This window comes from Rhinoraja longicauda, chromosome 1 (assembly GCF_053455715.1).
Source record: "Rhinoraja longicauda isolate Sanriku21f chromosome 1, sRhiLon1.1, whole genome shotgun sequence".
Taxonomy (NCBI): Eukaryota; Metazoa; Chordata; class Chondrichthyes; order Rajiformes; family Arhynchobatidae; genus Rhinoraja; species Rhinoraja longicauda.
The window spans coordinates 52,260,320-52,281,088 of NC_135953.1; the positions used below are offsets into that span (position 1 = coordinate 52,260,320).

The 20,769-nt window shown below is 39.3% G+C and overlaps 1 protein-coding gene across 1 annotated transcript in view; it reads left to right on the forward strand.

The window, feature by feature from the left end:
• LOC144592619 (zinc finger SWIM domain-containing protein 6) overlaps positions 1–20,769 on the forward strand; it is a 177,655-nt gene that overhangs the window by 110,719 nt on the left and 46,167 nt on the right. The window contains exons 2-4 of the mRNA XM_078397303.1: positions 6,501–6,857; positions 10,029–10,177; positions 14,460–14,610. Of these exons, the coding sequence (XP_078253429.1) occupies positions 6,501–6,857; positions 10,029–10,177; positions 14,460–14,610 (657 nt within the window). The remainder of the gene's footprint in view (positions 1–6,500; positions 6,858–10,028; positions 10,178–14,459; positions 14,611–20,769) is intronic.

Here is a 20,769-nt window from a genome sequence, read left to right on the forward strand (position 1 = left end):
TAAGCTGCACCAAGTAAGAATTTTATTGTTCAATTACTGGTACATATTGCAATTAAAAATTGACACTTGATTCTTGACTCCTTTCATAGAGTGAAACAGCGTGGAAACGGGGCCTTTGGCCGAACTTGCAAACACCGGCCAACTTGTCCCAGCTACACTAGTCCTACCTGTCCGTGTTTGGCCTGTATCCCTCCAAACCTCGCTGAGATGTTAATTTCTGAAGCTATACAATGACATGTGTTACATGCAACAGTGTAACTGGAAAGTGTTGATTACTGTTGGGGTTTCTCTTAAATTGCTACAACAATGTGGAAAATTAGGGCTGGCTAGGCTTGCATCAAGTCAAGTGTTTTATTATCATATATGTCCCAGATAGAACAATGAAATTCTTACTTGCTGCAGCACAGCAGAATATGTAATCATAGTACACTGTAAACAGTATGATAAACAAGAGAAAAAAATTGTTCAGTACACACGCGCACACACACATACTCAACAAACAATAGCAGTGTAAAACTAATAATAATAATAGTCTATTGTAGTTCAGAGTTTATTTGAGGTTGTAGTGTTTAATAGCCTGATGCTGGAGGGAAGATGCTGTTCCTGGACGTTACAGTTTTCGGGCTCCACTATCTTCTTCCCGATGGCAGTGGTGATATGAGTGTGTGGCCAGGATGTTGTGGGTCTCTGATGATGCTGGCTGCCTTTTTGAGGCAGACTCCAATAAATCCCTTCGATGGTGGGGAGGTCGGAGCCGGTGATGGACTGGGCAGTGTTCACAATTTTTTGCAGTCTTTTCCGCTCCTGGGCGATCAAGTTGCCGAACCAGGCCATGATGCAACCAGTTAATATGCTCTCTACTGTACACCTGTAGAAGTTCAAGAGAATCCTCTCTGACATTCTGAATCTCCTTAATCTTCTCAGGAAGTTGATGTGCTTTATTTTTAATTGCATCAGTGTGCTGGGTCCAGGAAAGACCTTTGGAAATATGCCGAACAGCTAATTTTATAAGAATGATAAGAGACTTGACAAACATCAAATCCTGAGCAGTCCTCGCAGGATGATGTGGCTAGAATGGTTCCTCAAGGAAGAATCTAGAACAGGGGCTCCATTTATAAACAGGGTTGTCTGTTTAAGGCAGAATAGGCAGTTCCTATTGAGGATTGTGAATCTCTGAAACTCTCTTCCTTAAAGGGCAGTGGATACATTCTTCACCTAGTTTTAAGACTGGTAGAACAATTGTTGACAAGCAAGGAGGAACACGAATGCCACAGATAGGTGGGAATGCAGAGTTGTGGTTACAATCAAAGCAGCCAAGATCTTGTTAAATGGTAAAGCAGGCTTGATTAAGGGGCCAAGTACTGGATGTACAGCGGTTTGTAAATGGAACAATATTATTTTTGAGTAACTTGTTTCAGATGAACAGCTGAGTTGTCAGAAACATTTTGTGGTCTGTGGATTAAACAGTTTAATGCCTGGGCTCAGGAAAAGTTTGTTTCTATATTTGAGATTGAATTATAGTGTCATATTTTGCCTAATTAGACATTTTCTTTTGCTATTTGAGTTGTGTTTTGTTTTGCCTGGGGTTCCAGTTGATGGAGAACTTCCTATTGTTATCGACAGAGTATCAAACCTTTGTTTCTTTCTGTGGGTTTGCTAATTTTCTATCAGTGGCTGCTTGAAAAATTAGAGTTTTGCTTCATTGTTTGCCTCATTTTTGACAGAAATAAATTCTAAACGGAAAAGAAAATTTGCAAATTTAAAACAAGCAGAAAATGCTGGAAATACTCAACAGATCAAGCTGCCTGGAGTTTGTAGTATTTCCAGTATTTTTTGTTTTCATTCCATACTGTTTATTTAACTGGTCCATTAATATCAAACTTGCAGTTTGCGAAGTTTGGCTATATATCACCTGCCGTTGGGGCAATTTGCGTTTAATTTGGAATTCAGTATGTGCTTACACGTATGTTGATGTTATGCCAACCAGCATAATTGAAGGCCTCGAGCCAATGTAGCACAGGTGGTTGAATGTTGCTTTATCGTCACATGTACCTAGGTGAAATTCCTTTTTTTGCATACAATTCAGTACAAATCTTCTTGTAAATGAGCACAATCATACTTAAATGTTAGTGTGTAAGCATAGTAGATTACACTGAGGCAGCACACATGAATTGCCACATTTCCAACGCTGTCTTGCAGCCTTCACGTTCAATGTTCTTGAATGTAGAGTCTTAACCTAGCCTTAAAGGGCCGTTGTCCTGGGAGTGGCACAGGGTCGGAGTTACGGGGTCATCCTTGCCAGACGAAGCTGTCGATGTCCTCCACCAATTCTGCGTGCTGCAGCAGGCCACATCTGATGTGCATTCTCATTTGAGGGGTCTCCAGCATCCAAATGATTTTCCCAGAGATGATGTTTCGGGTTGAGAAGGGTTATTGGTGGAGAGGTCAGTATCTGTGATGGATCGGGCAATGTCTACCACCTCTGCAGCCAACTGATCTTGGCCATTTGAGTTACAGTTCAGTTTAGTTTATTATGTGTACCGAGGTACAGTGAAAAGCTTTTGTTGCATTACCAAACCAGGCCCTTGAGGCAACCAGTCATTATACTCTCTACCATACACCTACCGACATTGGATAGAAATTTGGCCACCTACTGAACTCCTCAATCATCTAAAGTAGTAGAGATTTTGATGAGCTTTCTTTAAGTGTATCAATATGTTAGACCCAGGACAGATCTTCAGTGGAGGAACTAAAATCAGAAAATGCTGGAAACACTTCAGCGGATCAAGCAACCTCCGTGAAAAGAGGAAAACGTTAATATTTTGGGCCTGAGATCCTTTATAAAATGCACAAGGATAGAGGAGGCTTATGCAGGTGGTGCTTTACCTGAGCCTGGCTTCGGTTCAGCTTCGTGTACCTATTGTTCCCTTTGCATAGCACATGTGAATTGGGAATCCTGGCTTCTCTCCAAACTTTTGTTGCTGTTCTAAGCATTGTGTTGTAGATTCCCCTTTATCTCCTTGAAATGGCTATTAGGATCTAAGATGGTAGAAACTGGGAATTGGAATAGAAATCATTGTAATTGCCGTTGAATTGAGTTCCTGATACTACGGTAACTTGAAGTAATAATCGGTCTTACTTCACTGTTAGGCCATGAACCTGTATCTCATGGGACCTACACAGAGGCTGTAAGTTTATGCTGAGGCAGATTGGACAGATAGGTATTGCTACGGTCTCGCAGCTCCAGTAATCTGGGTTCAATCCGGACTCTGAGCTCTCTGTGCTTGATGATTTCCCTGTGACTACATGGGTTGACCATGAGGTAAACTGACAACTGGAAAGTGCCCCTAATGTCGGCAGTCAGTGCAATTGTTGGCAGTGTGGGGGGAAAATAGATTACGGGGAAAATTAGTGAGTATTGGGTTTGCTCCGTATGCTTGCATAGAATAAATGGGTCAAATGGCAGACTCCTGTGCTGTAAGGAAATATAGAAATATGGACAAAATGATGCCGTATAATACACTTAACATTCACTGTCTTTAAATGTAGTTCTCTTGTAGTTTTTCTGACTTATCTGGACATTGAAAAGACTGATGATCAATTTGGAAGGTAGTAATCTTGAAATCAGTGGCATTGATATCGCCTTTTCCTGGCTCTCAAAAAAAACAGTAACGCATTCTTTGCTTGAAGTATGAGTGAAAACATCCAGATCCTGGTCTTGTCACTGCTAACTAATTTTTGCAAAGTGATTTTACTTTCTGCTGGATGAGAACACATGCTGCCAATTCCTAAGTTTACCATTATGACCTAATATTCAGTCAAAATTGCTGTAACTGGAAAATTCTTTGACTAATGAAAATATAATGACTTAATTTCAAATGGTATGCTTTGAATTTTGTGCTTGTTTTCGCCATTTATTTGTGCTGATTCACTATAATGTGTAGCTCCAGCAGTTGCATTTGTTAAATCTCAGCAGCTGTTTGCTACAGAGCTCTCTGGTACAGATCTGCTTTAATTATCCCTACTGTATTACAGAATTGCCAAGAAGATTAATATGTCAGGGTAGATTTAAGCTATTGCAACTAGATGTGGCTTTAATCCTTTGAAAACTAGGTGTAATGCAGCCAACAGTTTACCTTTATTTTTGCTAACATACCCTTGACTGTTTCATAGATGGAAAACTACTCAATAAATTTGGTTGTACTTGCTTCAATTGTTTTGGGGTTTATCAGCCTTCAGTTTTCCAGTTACTCTGCCAAGTAATCTAAAATGCTGAAACATAGAAACATAGAAAAAATAGGTGCAGCAGTAGGTCATTCAGCCCTTCGAGCCAGCACCGCCATTCAATATGATCATGGCTGATCATCTAAAATCAATCTTGAAAACATCCAGTGAATTGGCCTCCGCTGCCTTCTGTGGCAGAGAATTCTGCAGATTCATAACTCCTTGGGTGAACAAGTTTTTCCTCATCTCAGTCCTAAATGGCCTACCACTTATTCTTAAACTGTGACCCCTGGTTCTGGACTCCCCCAACATGGGGAACATTTTTCCTGAATCTAGCCTGTCCAATCCCTTAAGAATTTGATATATTTTTAAAAGATCCCCTCTCATCCTAAATTCCAGTGAAAACAAGCCCAGTCGACCCATTCTTTCATCATATGTCAGTCCCGCCATCCCAGGAATTAACCTGGTGAACCTACGCTGAACTCCCTCAATAGCAATAATGTACTTCCTCAAATTAGGAGACCAAAATTGCACACAATACTCCCAGGTGTGGTCTCACCATGGCCCTATACAACTGCCCTAATCTGACACTATTCAGATAATAATCTGCCTTCCTGTTCTAGCCACCAAAGTGGATAAGCTCACATTTATCCACATACTGCATCTGCCATGCATCTGCACACTCACCCAACCTATCCAAGTCACCCTGCAGTCTCATAGCATTCTCCTCACAGCTCGCACTGCCACGCAGCTTTGTGTCATCTGCAAACTTGGAATATATATTGTAAATAACTGTGGTCCCAGCACTGAGCCTTGCGGTTTGGTCATTGCCTCCCATTCTGAAAAGGACCCGTTAATTCCTACTCATTGCTTCCTGTCTGCCAACCAGTTCTCTATCCATGTCAATACCCTACCCCCAATACCATGTGCTCTAATTTTGCACACTATCTCTTGTGTGGGACCTTGTCAAAGGCTTTTTGAAAGTCCAGATACACCACATCCACTGGCTCTCCCTTATCCATTCTACTTGTTACATCCTCAAAAAATTCCAGAAGATTAATCAAGCATGATTTCCCCTACATAAATCCAAGCTGACTTTGACCGATTCTATCACTGCTTTCCAAATGCGCTGCTATAACATCTTGAACAATTGACTCATGCATCTTTCCCACTACCGCTGGGCTAACTGGTCCATAATTCCCTGTTTTCTCTCTCCCTCCTTTCTTAAAAAGTGTGGTTACATTGGCTACCCTCCAGTCCACAACAACTAATCCAGAGTCGAGAGAACATTGGAAAATGATCACCAATGCATCCAAGATTTCTAGGGGCACCTCCTCAAGTTCTCTGGGATGCAGGTCATCAGGCCCTGGGAATTTATCTGCCGTCAGTCCCAACAGTTTACCTAACACCATTTCCTGACTAATGTGGATTCCCTTCAGTTCCTCCCTCCCACCCTCCTCCCTCGGTCCCCTAGTATTTCTGGGAGAATGTTTGTGTCTTCCTTAGTGAAGACGGGACCAAAGTACTAGTTTAACTTCTGCCATTTCCTTGTTTCCCATTATAAATGGTGGGAAAGGTTGATTATCTCTAAATGCAGCTGTTTTCTGATTTTATTCTTAAATTTCTTTGCTTATGTATTGTACTTCTTTTGTTTTAGTAAAAGGATTAAACATTTGTGTTAGACCTTCTAACAAGGTTTTGATTTCCTGCTTGGGATCTTTTATAATTAACTGGTGTTTTTGGCTCAAGATCCAAGTTACATTTTAACAAATCTTTGCTTCCAAACCACGTAGCACAACATTGTGCTTCCATGGTTTGTAAAAAATTAGGCCAGGCAGTACAACAAGAACATTTCCTCCTCTTTTCCAAGGATGGGGTAAAAGAAACATAACTTCTGCCAAGCCCAAACTCCTGTTGAGCTTTATCTCCCATGGGCTGAAGTGATTGAGGAACTTGAGCAATTTGATGACTGGAAACAACGGCTGAGAATTATTGAGTATTGCGATTATGTGGATAGTTTCCCTCCCTCCCTTGGTCTTGGATAAAATGTGGTTAGGTGTAATTAGCTCTCTTTGCATCTCTTGCACAAAGCAGTAATTTTTCATTCACTTTCATGACTGTTCTTCAGTTGTTAACATCGTTTGTAATATAAAAGGGCAACGAGTATCTCCATGTGGTTTTGTAATTGCACTGTCTGGCATGCAGATGAGATGTTTGGCAAGATGACAAGTTTGTTTATTTCTTTGCTGCTAAATGCTTTCCTCTTTCCTTTGTAGGTTTCCACTTAAGTGGTACTGTAACAGAACCTGCCACGCAATCGGAACCAGAAACTGTTTGCAATGTTGCTATCAGCTTTGATCGTTGCAAAATTACCTCAGTAACCTGTGGCTGCGGAAACAAAGACATCTTTTATTGTGCGCATGTTGTAGCACTCTCGCTGTACCGGATTCGCAAGCCAGATAAGGTCAAATTGCATCTTCCCATTTCAGAGACACTTTTTCAGATGAACAGAGACCAATTGCAGAAATTTGTTCAGTATTTAATAACCGTGCATCATACAGAAGTTTTACCTACTGCACAAAAACTAGCAGATGAAATCCTTTCCCTGAACTCAGAAATAAATCAAGTACATGGTAAGTTTTGCAAGTTTACTTGGCATAGATTTGTACTGTATAAAAAATGTTTCTATACTATTGATTTAAACCTATATATAGTTATTATCCATGTGGGATTTTAAAACTAGAAGGAATGTCGCAAAGTCATAAACAAATACCTTTAGTTCAATAGATTCTGTGTGGTTCAAAACTATTCATGATTCTCAATGAAATGTGAAGAATGGCTGAAAATATCTCTAAAACCTCCTGTAGTTTGGATTGAAACCATTGCTCCCTTACTCCAGTGGGTCCTACATTCTCTGCTCCCTTTAACAAACGGATAAGGACTTGAATGAAGTTGAAAATTGTCATAACCGTACATTACCAGATTTGGTTTGATTAAATTTAAACGGTTTTCCTATCCTGCTGGTCCTCACAGGAATTAATAACTACTCAAATATTACCAGGAATGCAGGAAAACTCCCTGTTCTTTTGTGAAGATCTATCCTCTTAAAACTTCTCCTCAGCAACATCCCAGTTAGAGGCCCTTCACTCATTTGTGGCTAAAATAAAGACAGTTCAATTGAACTGCCTGTTTTCTTCCTATTCCCTAGTCCACCAGTTTCCAGTGCCTTGGTCCCGTGGTTTAAGTTTTTTAAAATCCAATTTCCTGCCATATTCTGTCTGTGCTTGAACGGGTGAAACCATTTCTAGTATCCATGATGATCCTACCACAAATAAATAGTTGACTATACGTGCTCCCTTCCTGAGTCTAATGTTCATAGAATGGATCGTAAAGAGTGCACAACGCACAAGGCCATTCATTATTGCGTTGATAAAGTTATGGGCCACATGGGACTAGCTTGGGTGGGGCATCGAGGTCGGTATGGGTGATTTGGGTCAAAACGCTCGTTTTCCTTACTATATGACTCTGACTCAGCTGTAGCTCTGTAGTTTTTGGATCTTAAGGTACATGTCCAGGCACTTATTAAATGTAAGGAGGATTTCTGACTCCACCAACCTTTCACACATTTAATTCCCATCCCTGACCTCAAACTTATACCCCATATTGTTTTGAGAAAAACAACATTTTCACTGAGGAAAATTGATCCTTCCTATTTACTCTTTTTAGACCCTTAATTTTTTTTGTACCTTAGTTAATTCTTTCCTCCGCCATCTCTGTTCCAAAGAAAACGACACCAGTTTATTAAATCCTTTCCCATAGCTGCAATATTCTAGTCCCAGCATTCTCTCATAAATCACTTCCTTTTGTGCAATCACATCTTTCCTATAATGCGACGTTCAGAGCTATACATGTTAGTTGAGCTGTAAATTTAACTTTTGTTACACTATCAGCATAATCTCCTTACTCTTGTATTCTATGCCTCTGCTAATATGGAATGGCTTACAGTATGTGATTTAAAAAAAACCATTTATGACCTATCCTGCTGCTTTTAGGGTTACTGAATAGACAATAGGTGCAGGAGTAGGCCATTCGGCCCTTCGAGCCAGCACCGTCATTCAATATGATCATGGCTGATCATTCACAATCAGTGCCCCGTTTCTGCCTTCTCCCCATAACCCCTGACTCCGCAATCTTTAAGAGCTCTATCTAGCTCTCTCTTGAAAGCATCCAGAGAATTGGCCTCCACTGCCTTCTGAGGCAGCGAATTCCACAGATTTATAATTCTCTGACTGAAAAAGTTTTTCCTCGTCTCCGTTCTAAATGGCCTACCCCTTATTCTTAAGCTGTGGCCCCTGGTCTGGACTTCCCCAACATTGGGAACATGTTTCCTGTCTCCAACGTGTCCAATCCCCTAATATTATATGTTAGCTGATAATGTTAACGCATGTTTCCAAATATATTTTTCCCCCCTGCCTCCTCACTTGCATCACCTGTGCAGAAAAGCGACCCCTCTCACCTCTGACCTTGCAAGCTACTGCCCAATCTCCACCCACATTCCATTTGGGGCCCTTCACCTATACTCCCTCCATGCACCTCACCTCTGCTACTTTTCCTCAATTTCCCCTTTCCCCCAAGTGAAACCGATGGAGTATTTCTCCAGGAAGTTTCAGCAAGCTGCAAGTTCTTGATGAATGAAGGTCTTTGTTGTTTTTTTACTGAGCACTTGGCTAACATTTTTCTTGAATTGACGTACCACTCTGAGGAACATTTCAATAGCCTTTTATTTCATTATTCTGATAAAATGGTTTGTACAGCCAATGCGGTTAATTGGCCAATGCAAATTGTGCCTAAGAGGAAGAATCGGGGGGGAAATGAAGAGAATGGGGAGGAAAATAAAAATGTGTGATTAGTGTTAATTGTTGGTGCTGACTTGGTTCGCTGAAGGCCCTGTTTCTCTGCTCAATCTCTGATTCTGCGACCAAGTCTGCTGAATTAATGGACTTGTAGATGTAGGTTTTATGTCACTTCCGCTTGCATCTTCCTAATTATTTTTTGCCTTTCAGTTTTTCTTCCTTTCAGTGTTTCCTTTCTTTGGCCAGTTATACTTAAACCATTATATTTTATATTTTTAGAGTCATAGAAGGATACAGTGTGGAAGCAGGCCCTTGGGCCCAACTTGCCCACACCAGCCAACATGTTCCAGCTACACTAGTCCCACTTGCCTGCGTTTGGTCCATGTCCTTCCAAACCTGCCCAATCCATGTCCCATGGATCCATTTTTGGTTAAACTCTTTTTATTCTTGATTTTTTTTTTTGTCACATCTGTATGGTTATTTCTGCACTGTCTCTGAATCTAATCATAATAATTAGTCTTTTCAAAATATACCAAAACAGATCCTGATTTTAGGCCTTTTTCCTATGTTATTGTTCAGTGATAAATACACTTATGTTGAAACCGATTATTTTGTATCAGATTCTATGGCAACTTTCCAATATCCTCGTTCTGATTGTTACTTTCTTCCCTTTTTGGTTGGCAGTCCTTTTTGTGCAGGAATAAAAAATCTTTAGAGAGAAAAGTAATGTTTTCTCTTCCATTATTGGTTTTTGTTTTCCAACTAGGCAGTCAAGATCATTTTGCTCTGGTCTTCATTATGAAATTGGGGTTAAAAAGCATTCTGAGGTTTAACTGATAGAATCGGAATGGTTAATTCTGTCTTTGCATGTCATTATAATTTATTTTTCTTTTAACATAAGAATTTAACTTAATTTGAAATTAAACTAAAATTATTCTTTAATGGATGAAGGTGCCCCAGACCCGACAGCAGGAGCAAGCATAGATGATGAAAACTGTTGGCACCTGGATGAGGAACAGGTCCAGGAACAAGTTAAACTCTTCCTCTCCCAGGGTGGTTATCATGGATCTGGAAAACAGCTAAACTTGTTGTTTGCAAAGGTATGGATTTTTACACTTCTCTCCTTATAGCTGATGTGCACGTATGGGTTGCAAGCCTCAAATCAATACAATAATTGACAATATTCACAGAAAGCAAATCAAATGGCTAGTGAGGAATCAAAATTAACTGAAGTCTAAATATTATCATCTGCTCTGTTGTACTCGTGCTGATGGATTCATCATTCCTATTCTAAATTTGCTGGTTTCGGGTCATCTGTGTATCAATTTTAATATATTTGCTTGGCACGATAGGTTTCAAAATGTATCTCAAAATGTAACTGCTTAGAAATATGGAGTATTAATAACAAATTTTACTACTTTGAAGTACATCAATAAAGAAGATCTTTCGATTTGGTTTCTAAAGACAAGCCATTTAAAAAATTCAATTGCACACTTTAAAAAAAATTCGGATCAATATTTTCATGGAAAATGTTTTGGTGATCTTGGATGTATAAATCTCTTGTTGCTGATGTACAATTCTCAATTTCTATACATGCAGAATGGATTTCACATTTTTAACACAATTGCACAAGAATGGGGGAGTGTTAATTATTACTGGAGAATCTTGTTAAAGAGCTATTGTTGCCATGACCAAAATGCAAGAATGCCAACTTTTATCAAATTTCTTCCATACAACAATGCAATTACATCCTTTCCTGCTTTTTAACAAGTGTATTTGAAGGCTGCAGAGTAACAAAACTGTGCTGCAGTCTCAGTAGAGAACTGCATTAAAAAAATAGGTAAAAGTTGCACTGAATCACTTTTTTAATATGTCCCCTGTTTCCTTTGAGCCTGATTGCCCACCAACATTGCTCTTAATAGTGGATTGTCCATTGTATTTTAACATTTGTTTTCCTTTGAAAATAAATGTTCTTTAAATCTAACACAAAATCCAAGGTGCTGTGTTACAAATTTAAAAACAATTGGTCTCTATTCTTTGCCTCCTTGTTAGCATTGTACGCTATTAGGTACAGAGAGAATTCTTTCAGATTCTCGCGTTGGAAAATGCTCAGCTAGTGTGTTGAAGCAGCACAGTGGGATGGTAGAATTTGAATTAGCAATGCAATTGTCCCCTGAGCCTGCCCATGTGCTGGCCTCTCTTTAGGCTGTGCTCAATTAGAAAATTACCAAGTAAGGGTTCAATAAAAGTAAAAGGGGTAACTTTTTCTATGTTTCCTTCCCCTAGTAGAGATACTGGTTCACATTGGTTTTTGGACCACCTTGAGAGGTTGTAATAGAAGCCTGTGAAAGTAAGATGTGGGGAAAAGTTGTCCTTTATTAACTTGTTTGTTTTAAAGATTAAATCTTACATACACTCTGATCAATTTACAGTCATATGTGTGGAAAAGGTTGCCCTCGAGGTCTGTCTTGAATTTCTTCTCTCTCACCTTAAGCCTATCCCCTCGTTTTAGATTTCCCAACTCTAGAAAGAAGGTTGAGTGTTCATTTTATCCATGCCCCTCATGATCGTGTACACCTCAATAAGATCACTCCTCAGCTTCCTGTGCTGCAATCACAATCAAATTCACCAGGATGCCTCTTGAACATCCTGGTGAATTTGAATCTCAAATCATAATACCGTTCCCATATGCCAAACTCAACGCCATGCATGATGGCCTTAAATGCATAAATCGATAAGGGCTCATCATTACCTTTTTTAAACATCTTGTACCTTGTTATATGAAGTTTATAATTCCTATTGACTTCTGCTTGATCTTATCTTCCCGGCTTTAATATTCTATTTTAACCTCAATTTTACTCTTCCATAATCCAGTCTACCTTAATTTTCATTGAATTGTTACTTTAAACTAAAAGTATATCACCCCACATTTAAATTACAAATAATACTTTTTTTGATCTATTTCGCCTTCCCCTTCTGATCAATATCTGTTTGTTGTTTCCTACACAATCCACTTAGTATTCCCAATACCTTTTTAGACCATTCTATCAAGATCTATTTTGTAATTTTCTCACCTGTTGAGCACACCATATGTTTGTGGGGAACTTGGTGCTAAAATATTCGCAGATGACCTGATTCTGGCACAGTGTTTCAGGTTTGGTAAATTTTCATTGGTCAGACTTGGCTTCAGAACCGTTTTCTATCCTTGTCCCTACTCCAATTCCACTTAATCTTCTGTTGGAATATCATGTTTGGTGCCTTGACATGGGCTTTTCTGCAGCCTATTTAAACTGCATTTTTTCTATTTACCATATTTGTTATATCCTCAAAGAACTATGTAATTTTGTAAGCACAAGCACACTTTTTCAGTTAAAAAAATGAAGTACTGGAGGAACCAAGGATCCCTGACCTGAAATGTCATCCATTCCACCCCTCAGATGCCGCCTGGCCTGCTGAATTCATCCAGCACTTTGCTTTTTTTACTCCAGATTCCAACGTCTGCAGACCCTTGTGTCTCCACGTTTTTTCAGACTTTTGTTAGTTTTAACTTTTTTTATTGTCGTTATTTTTCTCTGTCTAAACGTAGTCATTTCATTCTTAATCAGACTTCAGTGTTAACTGCCTTTCAATGATCCAGCTTCTTTGATTCTCCCTTTAAAAAAAGATGCTTATAAGTGGGATGTGTTGCATTTTGGGATGTCAATCCAAGCTATTCACTTTCATGGAGAATGGCAGGGCCCTGGGGAGTGTTGTAGAGCAGAGGGATCAATAAGTGCAGGTATATCGTTCCCTAAAAGTTGCATCACCGATAGATAGGGTGGTGAAATCTTTCGGTACATTGGCCTTCATTAGTCAGGGTATTAAATATAGAAGTTAGGATGTTATATTACATTTGTACAAGATGTTGGTGGGGTCCTGTTTGGATTATTGTATTCCATTTTGGTCACTCTGCTATAGGAAGGATGTCATTAAGCAGGATAGAGTGCAAAGAAAATTTACGAGGATGTTGCCAGGACTTGAGGACCTGAACTATAGGGAGATGTTGTGCAGGCTTGGACTATTCCTTGGAATGCCAAAGGTTGAGGGGTGATCTTTTCGAGGTGTATAAAATCATGAGGGAGAATAGATAGGGTGAATGCACAGAACCTTTTATCCAGAGGAGGGGAATCAAGAACCAGAGGACAAAGGTTTAAGGTGCGAGGGGAAAGATTTAATAGGGAGCTGAGAGGCAACTGCTTCCCGAGGGGGGGGGGGGGGGGGGGTATTCGGCAATGAACTGCCAGAGGAGGTAGTTGAGGCAGGTACCATAACAACATTTAAAGGACATTTGACAGGAACATGGATAAGAAAGGTTTAGAGAGATATACAAGCTAAACACGGGCAGGTGGGCTAGCGTAGATGGGGCATCTTGGTCAAGTTGGGCCAAAGGGTTGTTTCTGTGCTGTCTGTCTCTATTGCATTTCCATTTTCTTGAAGGTAGATACTATTAATAGAACACTGTTATTGACCCTGAACTCCAAAGTATTGTCATCATTAACTTTGGACTAATGAGAGAGAACTTGATACATTGGCTCAATTGCCTGTGGTTTTCTGTGATGTAATGATTCTATGATTCCCACTTCTTCATGATCGTACTTTATGTTTGTTCGTCTTAATTTAGGATTCCAATTCCAAGGGAGTAATTTTATTAAAATCAGTGATTCAGTGCAACTCTGACCCATTTGAGTGCAATTCTCTGCTGAGACTGCAGCAAAGCTATGTAACTGCAGTCTTTGAATCACCATCTCTTTATGATGGTTTAAGTGTGGTTGTAAATTGTGATTGATTTTCCTGATCAATTAAAAGCATCAATTCTGAATGCAACACTTTTTTTTGCATTTTCTATATTAAACTGCATTTGTGAGAGACTGTCCTTGATATTTTACCACATTAAACAGTCAGACCAACTAGGAAAAATAACATGGGTGGAGTTGTACATTGAGGTCTGGTTGTTAGTATGTCAGAAATGATGGAGAAACTATTCCAATAAGATTGTCTTATTTTCCCAATAACACAGGTCAGAGAATTCTGTTTACAGCGAACATAGAACAGTACAGCGTAAGAACAGGCCCTTTGGCACACAATGTCTGTCAACCATGATACCAATTTAAACTAATCTGGCCTGCCTGCACATGTTCTATATCCCTTACAATTATGATGTTGTATGTTTGAAAACAATTTAGCCAGGGTTATATCAGGAGAAGGAAAGAATTGTAGTTTTTGCTTTACTGCACAGTTGATTCAAGCAGGGAAGTCCCTCAACTCTGGTTATTGATGGGTCTCTGAATACTTAATGAGCAACTGAATGACATCTGCTATTCTAATAAATTGTCTATTTAACAGGTGCGGGAGATGTTGAAGATGAGGGATTTAAATGGTGCTCGAATGTTGACGTTAATCACAGAGCAATTTATGGCTGACCCCCGTCTATCTCTATGGCGGCAACAAGGAACAGCAATGACTGACAAATATAGGCAGCTCTGGGATGAACTGGGTAAATAAAGAGTTCTGCGGAATTAACTTTCTTGTTTAACTTGGAAAACTGAACTTGGGCAGAATTATTTTTTTAAATCATCATGTTTGCAAGGAAATATGACTTTCCTAGTAATATTCAGTTCTTGTAGGAACTGCAGATGCTGGTTTACAAAAGAAGACACAAAGTGCTGGAGTAACTCGACGGGTGAGGCAGCATCTCTGGAGAAGAGTCCCGACCCAAAACGTCGCCAATCCATGATCTCCATGGACGCTGTCTGACCTGCAGAGTTACTCCTCGATATTTAGGCCTTGTTAGAGACTAAAGTAAAAATCTTTTCTCTATCCCAAAAATCTAAGCTAGCTTTAAGCTTTGTGTTAAGCCTCTGATCATCCTGACTTGTTCTCTGAGTGGTAGTATTGCTGCACAGTTGCATGTTTTTGCACTTGTGCTTTACTTTCAATAAATCCCAAGTTCCTCACATCCAATCTTTTCCTTATCACTTCAACAATCAGTTTGTCAGATAGCATTGCACAGAGTTTGCTATGAATGTTGGTAAGAGTGAGAGCTGGGAATAAACAATGGATTTTTACAATGCTTTACTTGTACACAAGGTGGTGTTGGTTTGTATATAACAGTTCGTGCGACACTTGGCTGCTGTACATCAATCTAGTTTTTACATTGTTAGAGATGCTGGTATGCTGGTATCTACCATCACAAAAAAAAGCACAGGGTTTTTAATGGTAAATGAGAACAAAAGAAGTTTACTTGTGTAGATGTACAGAAATCAGCTGGTGTTTGAGCACAGAATAAAAAAAATAATATATGGATTTAAATTGAGGTTGCGTTAGTTATATTGGCTTAAACTGTCTTGAATTTGAAAGAAGAATTCTTGTAATTAAATCATGCAAGGATAAATATTGTGTATATCTGCTGGGGAATTAAAAACAATTGAGGGCATGATCAAAGTCTTAAAGCAATTAAGGACTAAAACTCTTACACATGAATACACTGGATCTCTGAAATGGTGTTCCCTAAAAGGATGTGAATGCTAGGTCAAATGAAATTTTCAAGATTACATCTGAGATTTCTGTCATTATCAGAATACAAAATGAAAATGGAACAAAGGTGGATAAATGGAATTGATAGTCAGATCTGCCAGGGTCTAATTGAGTTGTGGAACTAATTTCAGCAGCTGAAAGGCCTTTTCCTGTTTAGTTTAGAGATGCAGCATGGAAATAGACCCTTTAGGCCACTGAGTCCACACTGACCATCGATCACCTGATCACACTTGTTCTGTGTTATCCCATATTCTCATCGACTCCCCACACATGAGGGGCGATTTACAGAAGCCAATTAACCTACAAACCTGCACGTTTAGGGGGTGTGGGAGGAAACCAGAGCAACCGGAGGAAACCCACTCAGTCACAGGTAGAACGTGAAAACACCACTCAGGCAGCACCCGAGGTCAGGATTGAAGCCGGGTCACTGGTGCTATGAGGCAGCACCTCTACCAGTGACAGATTAAGGTAGTCGCCCTCCATTGGATATTGTCATTAAAAGGATTTTATTGCAAAAGTGACTGAGGTAATGAGCCTTAATTCCTTAATCGGTCCGTAATTTATTTTGAATGATCAAATATAGTAATCATGATCAATTGCCAATTTCACAATATTTGCAGCTTGTATTTTTACTCAATGCAGCTTAGTGCAGCAAATTAATGTTCTTCTATTGATTTGTACCATCTTGTCCACAATGCAGTTTTGAAAATTTTATTTTCAAACAATTCTACATTGTGACATTTGAAGAAAAGATTTTGTAAAATCAATGAATATAACGATCCAACGGCAATGGAATTGTCCCAATACTAATAAAAAATCCCTAGAAAACCTATGCGCCATTTTTCTGGCTATGGACAGATGTTAATTTAACAGGCAGGAAAGTTGTAGATGATTAAATCTGCAATTTTGGTAGCCAGAGGAAGCATCAGTCATGTTTTGAGGGTAGAAGATTAGTTAGAAATTGCTGTTTGTCAAATCATGCCTACTTTTGACATGGGAATGTAATCCCACTGTTATTTTGTGTTATGGCATCATATGTGCAGGTACATACTAGAATTGAGAACATAATGTTCAATCATTGACATAAAGCAGTTTAAGATTATTTTTTAGCACTGATGTAACAAGTGCGAACTGAGATCCAAGAAATAAAGTTGTAAAAGGCACAGATTACAAGTAGGTGCTATTGTTAATGTTATAATATGGTCAGATACTTAATAGACTATTTCCAAGACTGATTAACATTGATGCATCACAGAATATTTCGAAGACAAGGTCCTAAATTTGTTCTTCCTTTTAATTAAGGGGTCAAGGAGCAGGGAAGTTAATTTACATCATTTTTGCATTCATAAATAAATGTGAGGTTATCCATTTTGGTGGCAAAAATAAGGAGGCAGATTATTATCTCAATGGTGTCAGATCAGGTAAAGGGGAAGTGCAACAAGACCTTGGTGTCCTTGAATACCAGTCACTGAAAGTAAGTGTGCAGGTACAGCAGGTAGTGAAGAAAGCTAATGGCATGTTGGCCTTCATTACAAGAGGATTTGAGTATAGGAGCAAAGAGGTCCTTCTGCAGTTGCATAGGGCCCTGATGAGTCCACATCTGGCGTATTGTGTGCAGTTTTGGTCTTCTAATTTGAGGAAGGACATCCTTGCTATTGAGGCAGTGCAGCGTAGGTTCACGGGGTTAATCCCTGGGATGGAGGGACTGTCATATGAGGAAAGATTGGAAAGACTAGGCTTGTATTCACTGGAGTTTATAAGGATGAGAGGGGATCTTATAGAGAAGTATAAAATCATAAAAGGACTAGACAAGCTAGATGCAGGAAAAATGTTCCCAATGTTGGGGGAGTCCAGAACCAGGGGACACAGTCTAAGAATAAAGGGGAGGCCTTTTAAAAGTGAGGTGAGAAGAAACTTTTTCACCCAGAGTTGTGAATTGGGAATTCTCTGCCACAGAAGGCAGTGGAGGCCAATTCACTGGATGAATTTAAAAGAGAGTTAGAGAGAGCTCTAGAGGCTAGTGGAATCAAGGGATATGGGGAGAAGGCAGGCACAGGTTACTGATTGTAGATGATCAGTTATGATCACAATGAATGGTGGTGCTGGCTCGAAGGGCCAAATGGCCTCCTCCTGCACCTATTTCCTATGTTTCTATCTGCAGTATTTATAGTGAAGTTTCCCTAGCCTTAACATGGTTAGTTGAAGTGCTGCAATTTCCCTAATTTTTCCTGTGATTTCCAGATTTTCCATATGAGGCGATCTTTTGGGATGTTTTAATTTTAAAAGGGGAATATTGGGCCACGAGAGAGCTGCCTACTCTTCGCTGTTTGGATTTTTAGTATGATTTTGAGCAGGTAGATCGACAGGTAGATCGACTAATTTTCATCTGAAAGATGGAGTCAGTGTTTGGAAATTATTTAAGGAACCCTTTTCAGGAAAAAGAGGTGATTATATTGCCAGAAATAAAGACTTAAATATGAGTTCGCTGGCACTTTTCTTTCAAGCTTCACATTTGAAAAGTTGAAATTCGTTGCTACTGATTCTTGGTGATATAGAAACATAGAAACATAGAAAATAGGTGCAGGAGTAGGCCATTCGGCCCTTCGAGCCTGCACCGCCATTCAATATGATCATGGCTGATCATCCAACTCAGTATCCCGTACCTGCCTTCTCTCCATACCCCCTGATCCTTTTAGCCACAAGGGCCACATCTAACTCCCTCTTAAATATAGCCAATGAACTGGTCTCAACTACCTTCTGTGGCAGAGAATTCCACAGACTCACCACTCTCTGTGTGAAAAAAAACTTTCTCGTCTCGGTCCTAAAAGACTTCCCCCTTATCCTTAAACTGTGACCCCTTGTTCTGGACTTCCCCAACATCGGGAACAATCTTCCTGCATCTAGCCTGTCCAACCCCTAAAGAATTTTGTAAGTTTCTATAAGATCCCCCCTCAATCTTCTAAGTTCCATATGTAACACTGCTGCAGTATCTGTGCCAAAATAATTCCTAATAGTATTTATGTCTTTATCAAAAAGTGAACCTCTCCTTACCATGGTGTTTCTCTTTCATATTTCCAGTTACTCGTTCTCGGGATTGTCATGCTTTGTAACATGCAGTGGCATAGTATATGCTGCCAATTTACTCCCAGCCATTTGTTAATTGCCCTGTGATTCGTTGCTAGGTTGAGTATGGGAGCAACTTAGTGTGACAGTACTTCTGGACATTTTCACTTTTGCTCCTTGCCATATTGGATGGATGTTTGTTGGTTTGATTTTCTTGCTCCATTGTGTGGTATATCGCTTCAGAGCTGCAGTGGATAATGCTCATCTAATAACAAAAGTCATCTTCCTGAATTCCTGAATCTTCCTGAATTCCCAAATGTCAAAATTGCAGAATTCAGCAACTGAAAAAGTTTTGCAAAGCGTTATATTTTATGAATGCTTTATCAAGCATTTATACTCTTGCATTCGTGACTTTGTATTTATCTGAGGGCTTAGGTAGGAATTGCATTATGCTTTATGAAGCATTTTTTAAAGAGACATTTATGGGAATTAATTTGGGTGATAATATGAATACTCTAATATAAAAACAGATGGCTAGAGAGGATATCTAATATATGCATATGTGTGACACATATAGTTCGCAACAAAATTGTTTTAATGGATGCTGAGTTGTCAGTGCATTGTTTCCCAATATTTCAAGGTCTCCTTATCAATTTTGTTTGCAGGATCGTGAATATTCCTACCAAGAAAATGGTAATTCAAAAGCTTACATTTTATTATCTCTAATATTGTCAAAAAAGTGATGGTGTTTAATGCAATAGAAAGAACAATGGCTGCGTGGGAAGAGGGTTGCAGTTCCATTTCAAATTGCATGTTGCAGTTTAGATTTAGCAGAGGAGGGGAATCACACCTCTGAAGAAAAGGTTGTCGCCTTTTCTGCTGTAAAACTGTAAAAAGGTTTTGAGTGCGTAAAGTTACTTGCTTTTTGATTTGTGTCCATTAAGTAGCAATAAGGAAGATAGATATTTAACAGTTAGACACATGTCCATTCTCTGCATAATACTGAGAGTGCCTGCTCTTCCTCATAGTACAATGAGACCTTTTATGTCTCAACAAAAAGTCTTTGATGTTTCAATTCCAAGCGACTGAAGCACCTGACCACGTGGTAATTGTTAAACATTGATACCATGTCAAGTTTGGGCCACATTCTTTCTTTCGTCATGTACCTTTATTAGCAGTTGAGGCCAGGAAGGTTCAAGTTCCAAATCAATGCCTTGTTCAGTAAAGTGTCTGGATGTTAACTCGGTAATGTTTGTTTCCTCCTTGAATATTGTTTTCTTTTTAAACACAGCCAGAGACTATTTATAAATGTTAAATTAACAATACAGATTTATAAATTGAACAAAGATCGCATTGTACTCTTTGAATGCAGTTAAACTAAGTCTAGATCCCTGCTCTGTTTAACACTGGACAATATTTGTGGATATTCCGATCTTCCAAGCCCTTACAAACTTGAGGATGATGCAAGAGGAGGTTGAAAGAGAATTTATCTTTCGACAATGATATACTTTATTAAAATAATTAGTGGGTATTAATTGGGGAAAGAGAATGCTCATCGGGAATGCTCATTCTCCACAACATTCTCAACATCTGAGCTTGGAGGTTCAAGAAATTGAGGTAAATGTATTATGTGCAGGCAGGTGAGAGTTGGTCTTGGAATCGTGAAAGGCCTGTTCCTGTGCTGTACTGTTCTATGTTGAGATTTTGCTGCTGCTGCCTGATTCATGGAAAATAGGTGTAACAGGCAAAGCCAACTTTTCTTTTAACCAAATGTCCAGTTTCACTTAAAGAGATTAGGCTGAGCTGTGGTAATTGGTGCAGGAGAAAATGAAATGGAAGAGAATATAACTTCAAGCAGGTAGGAATAAAGAAGAGCAAACATTGCTGCACCTGGCAGTTGTGTGCAGGAGCTTAACTTTTCACCAAGTAAAATGTTCAGAGTAAATGCTCTACAATGCTTGAAAGGTTAAAATGGCTATTGACTCTAATCATGGTGCAAAAGGTAGTGAAATCTGGTCTGAATTGAATAGGTTATTGCATGGGGTGACTAACTGTC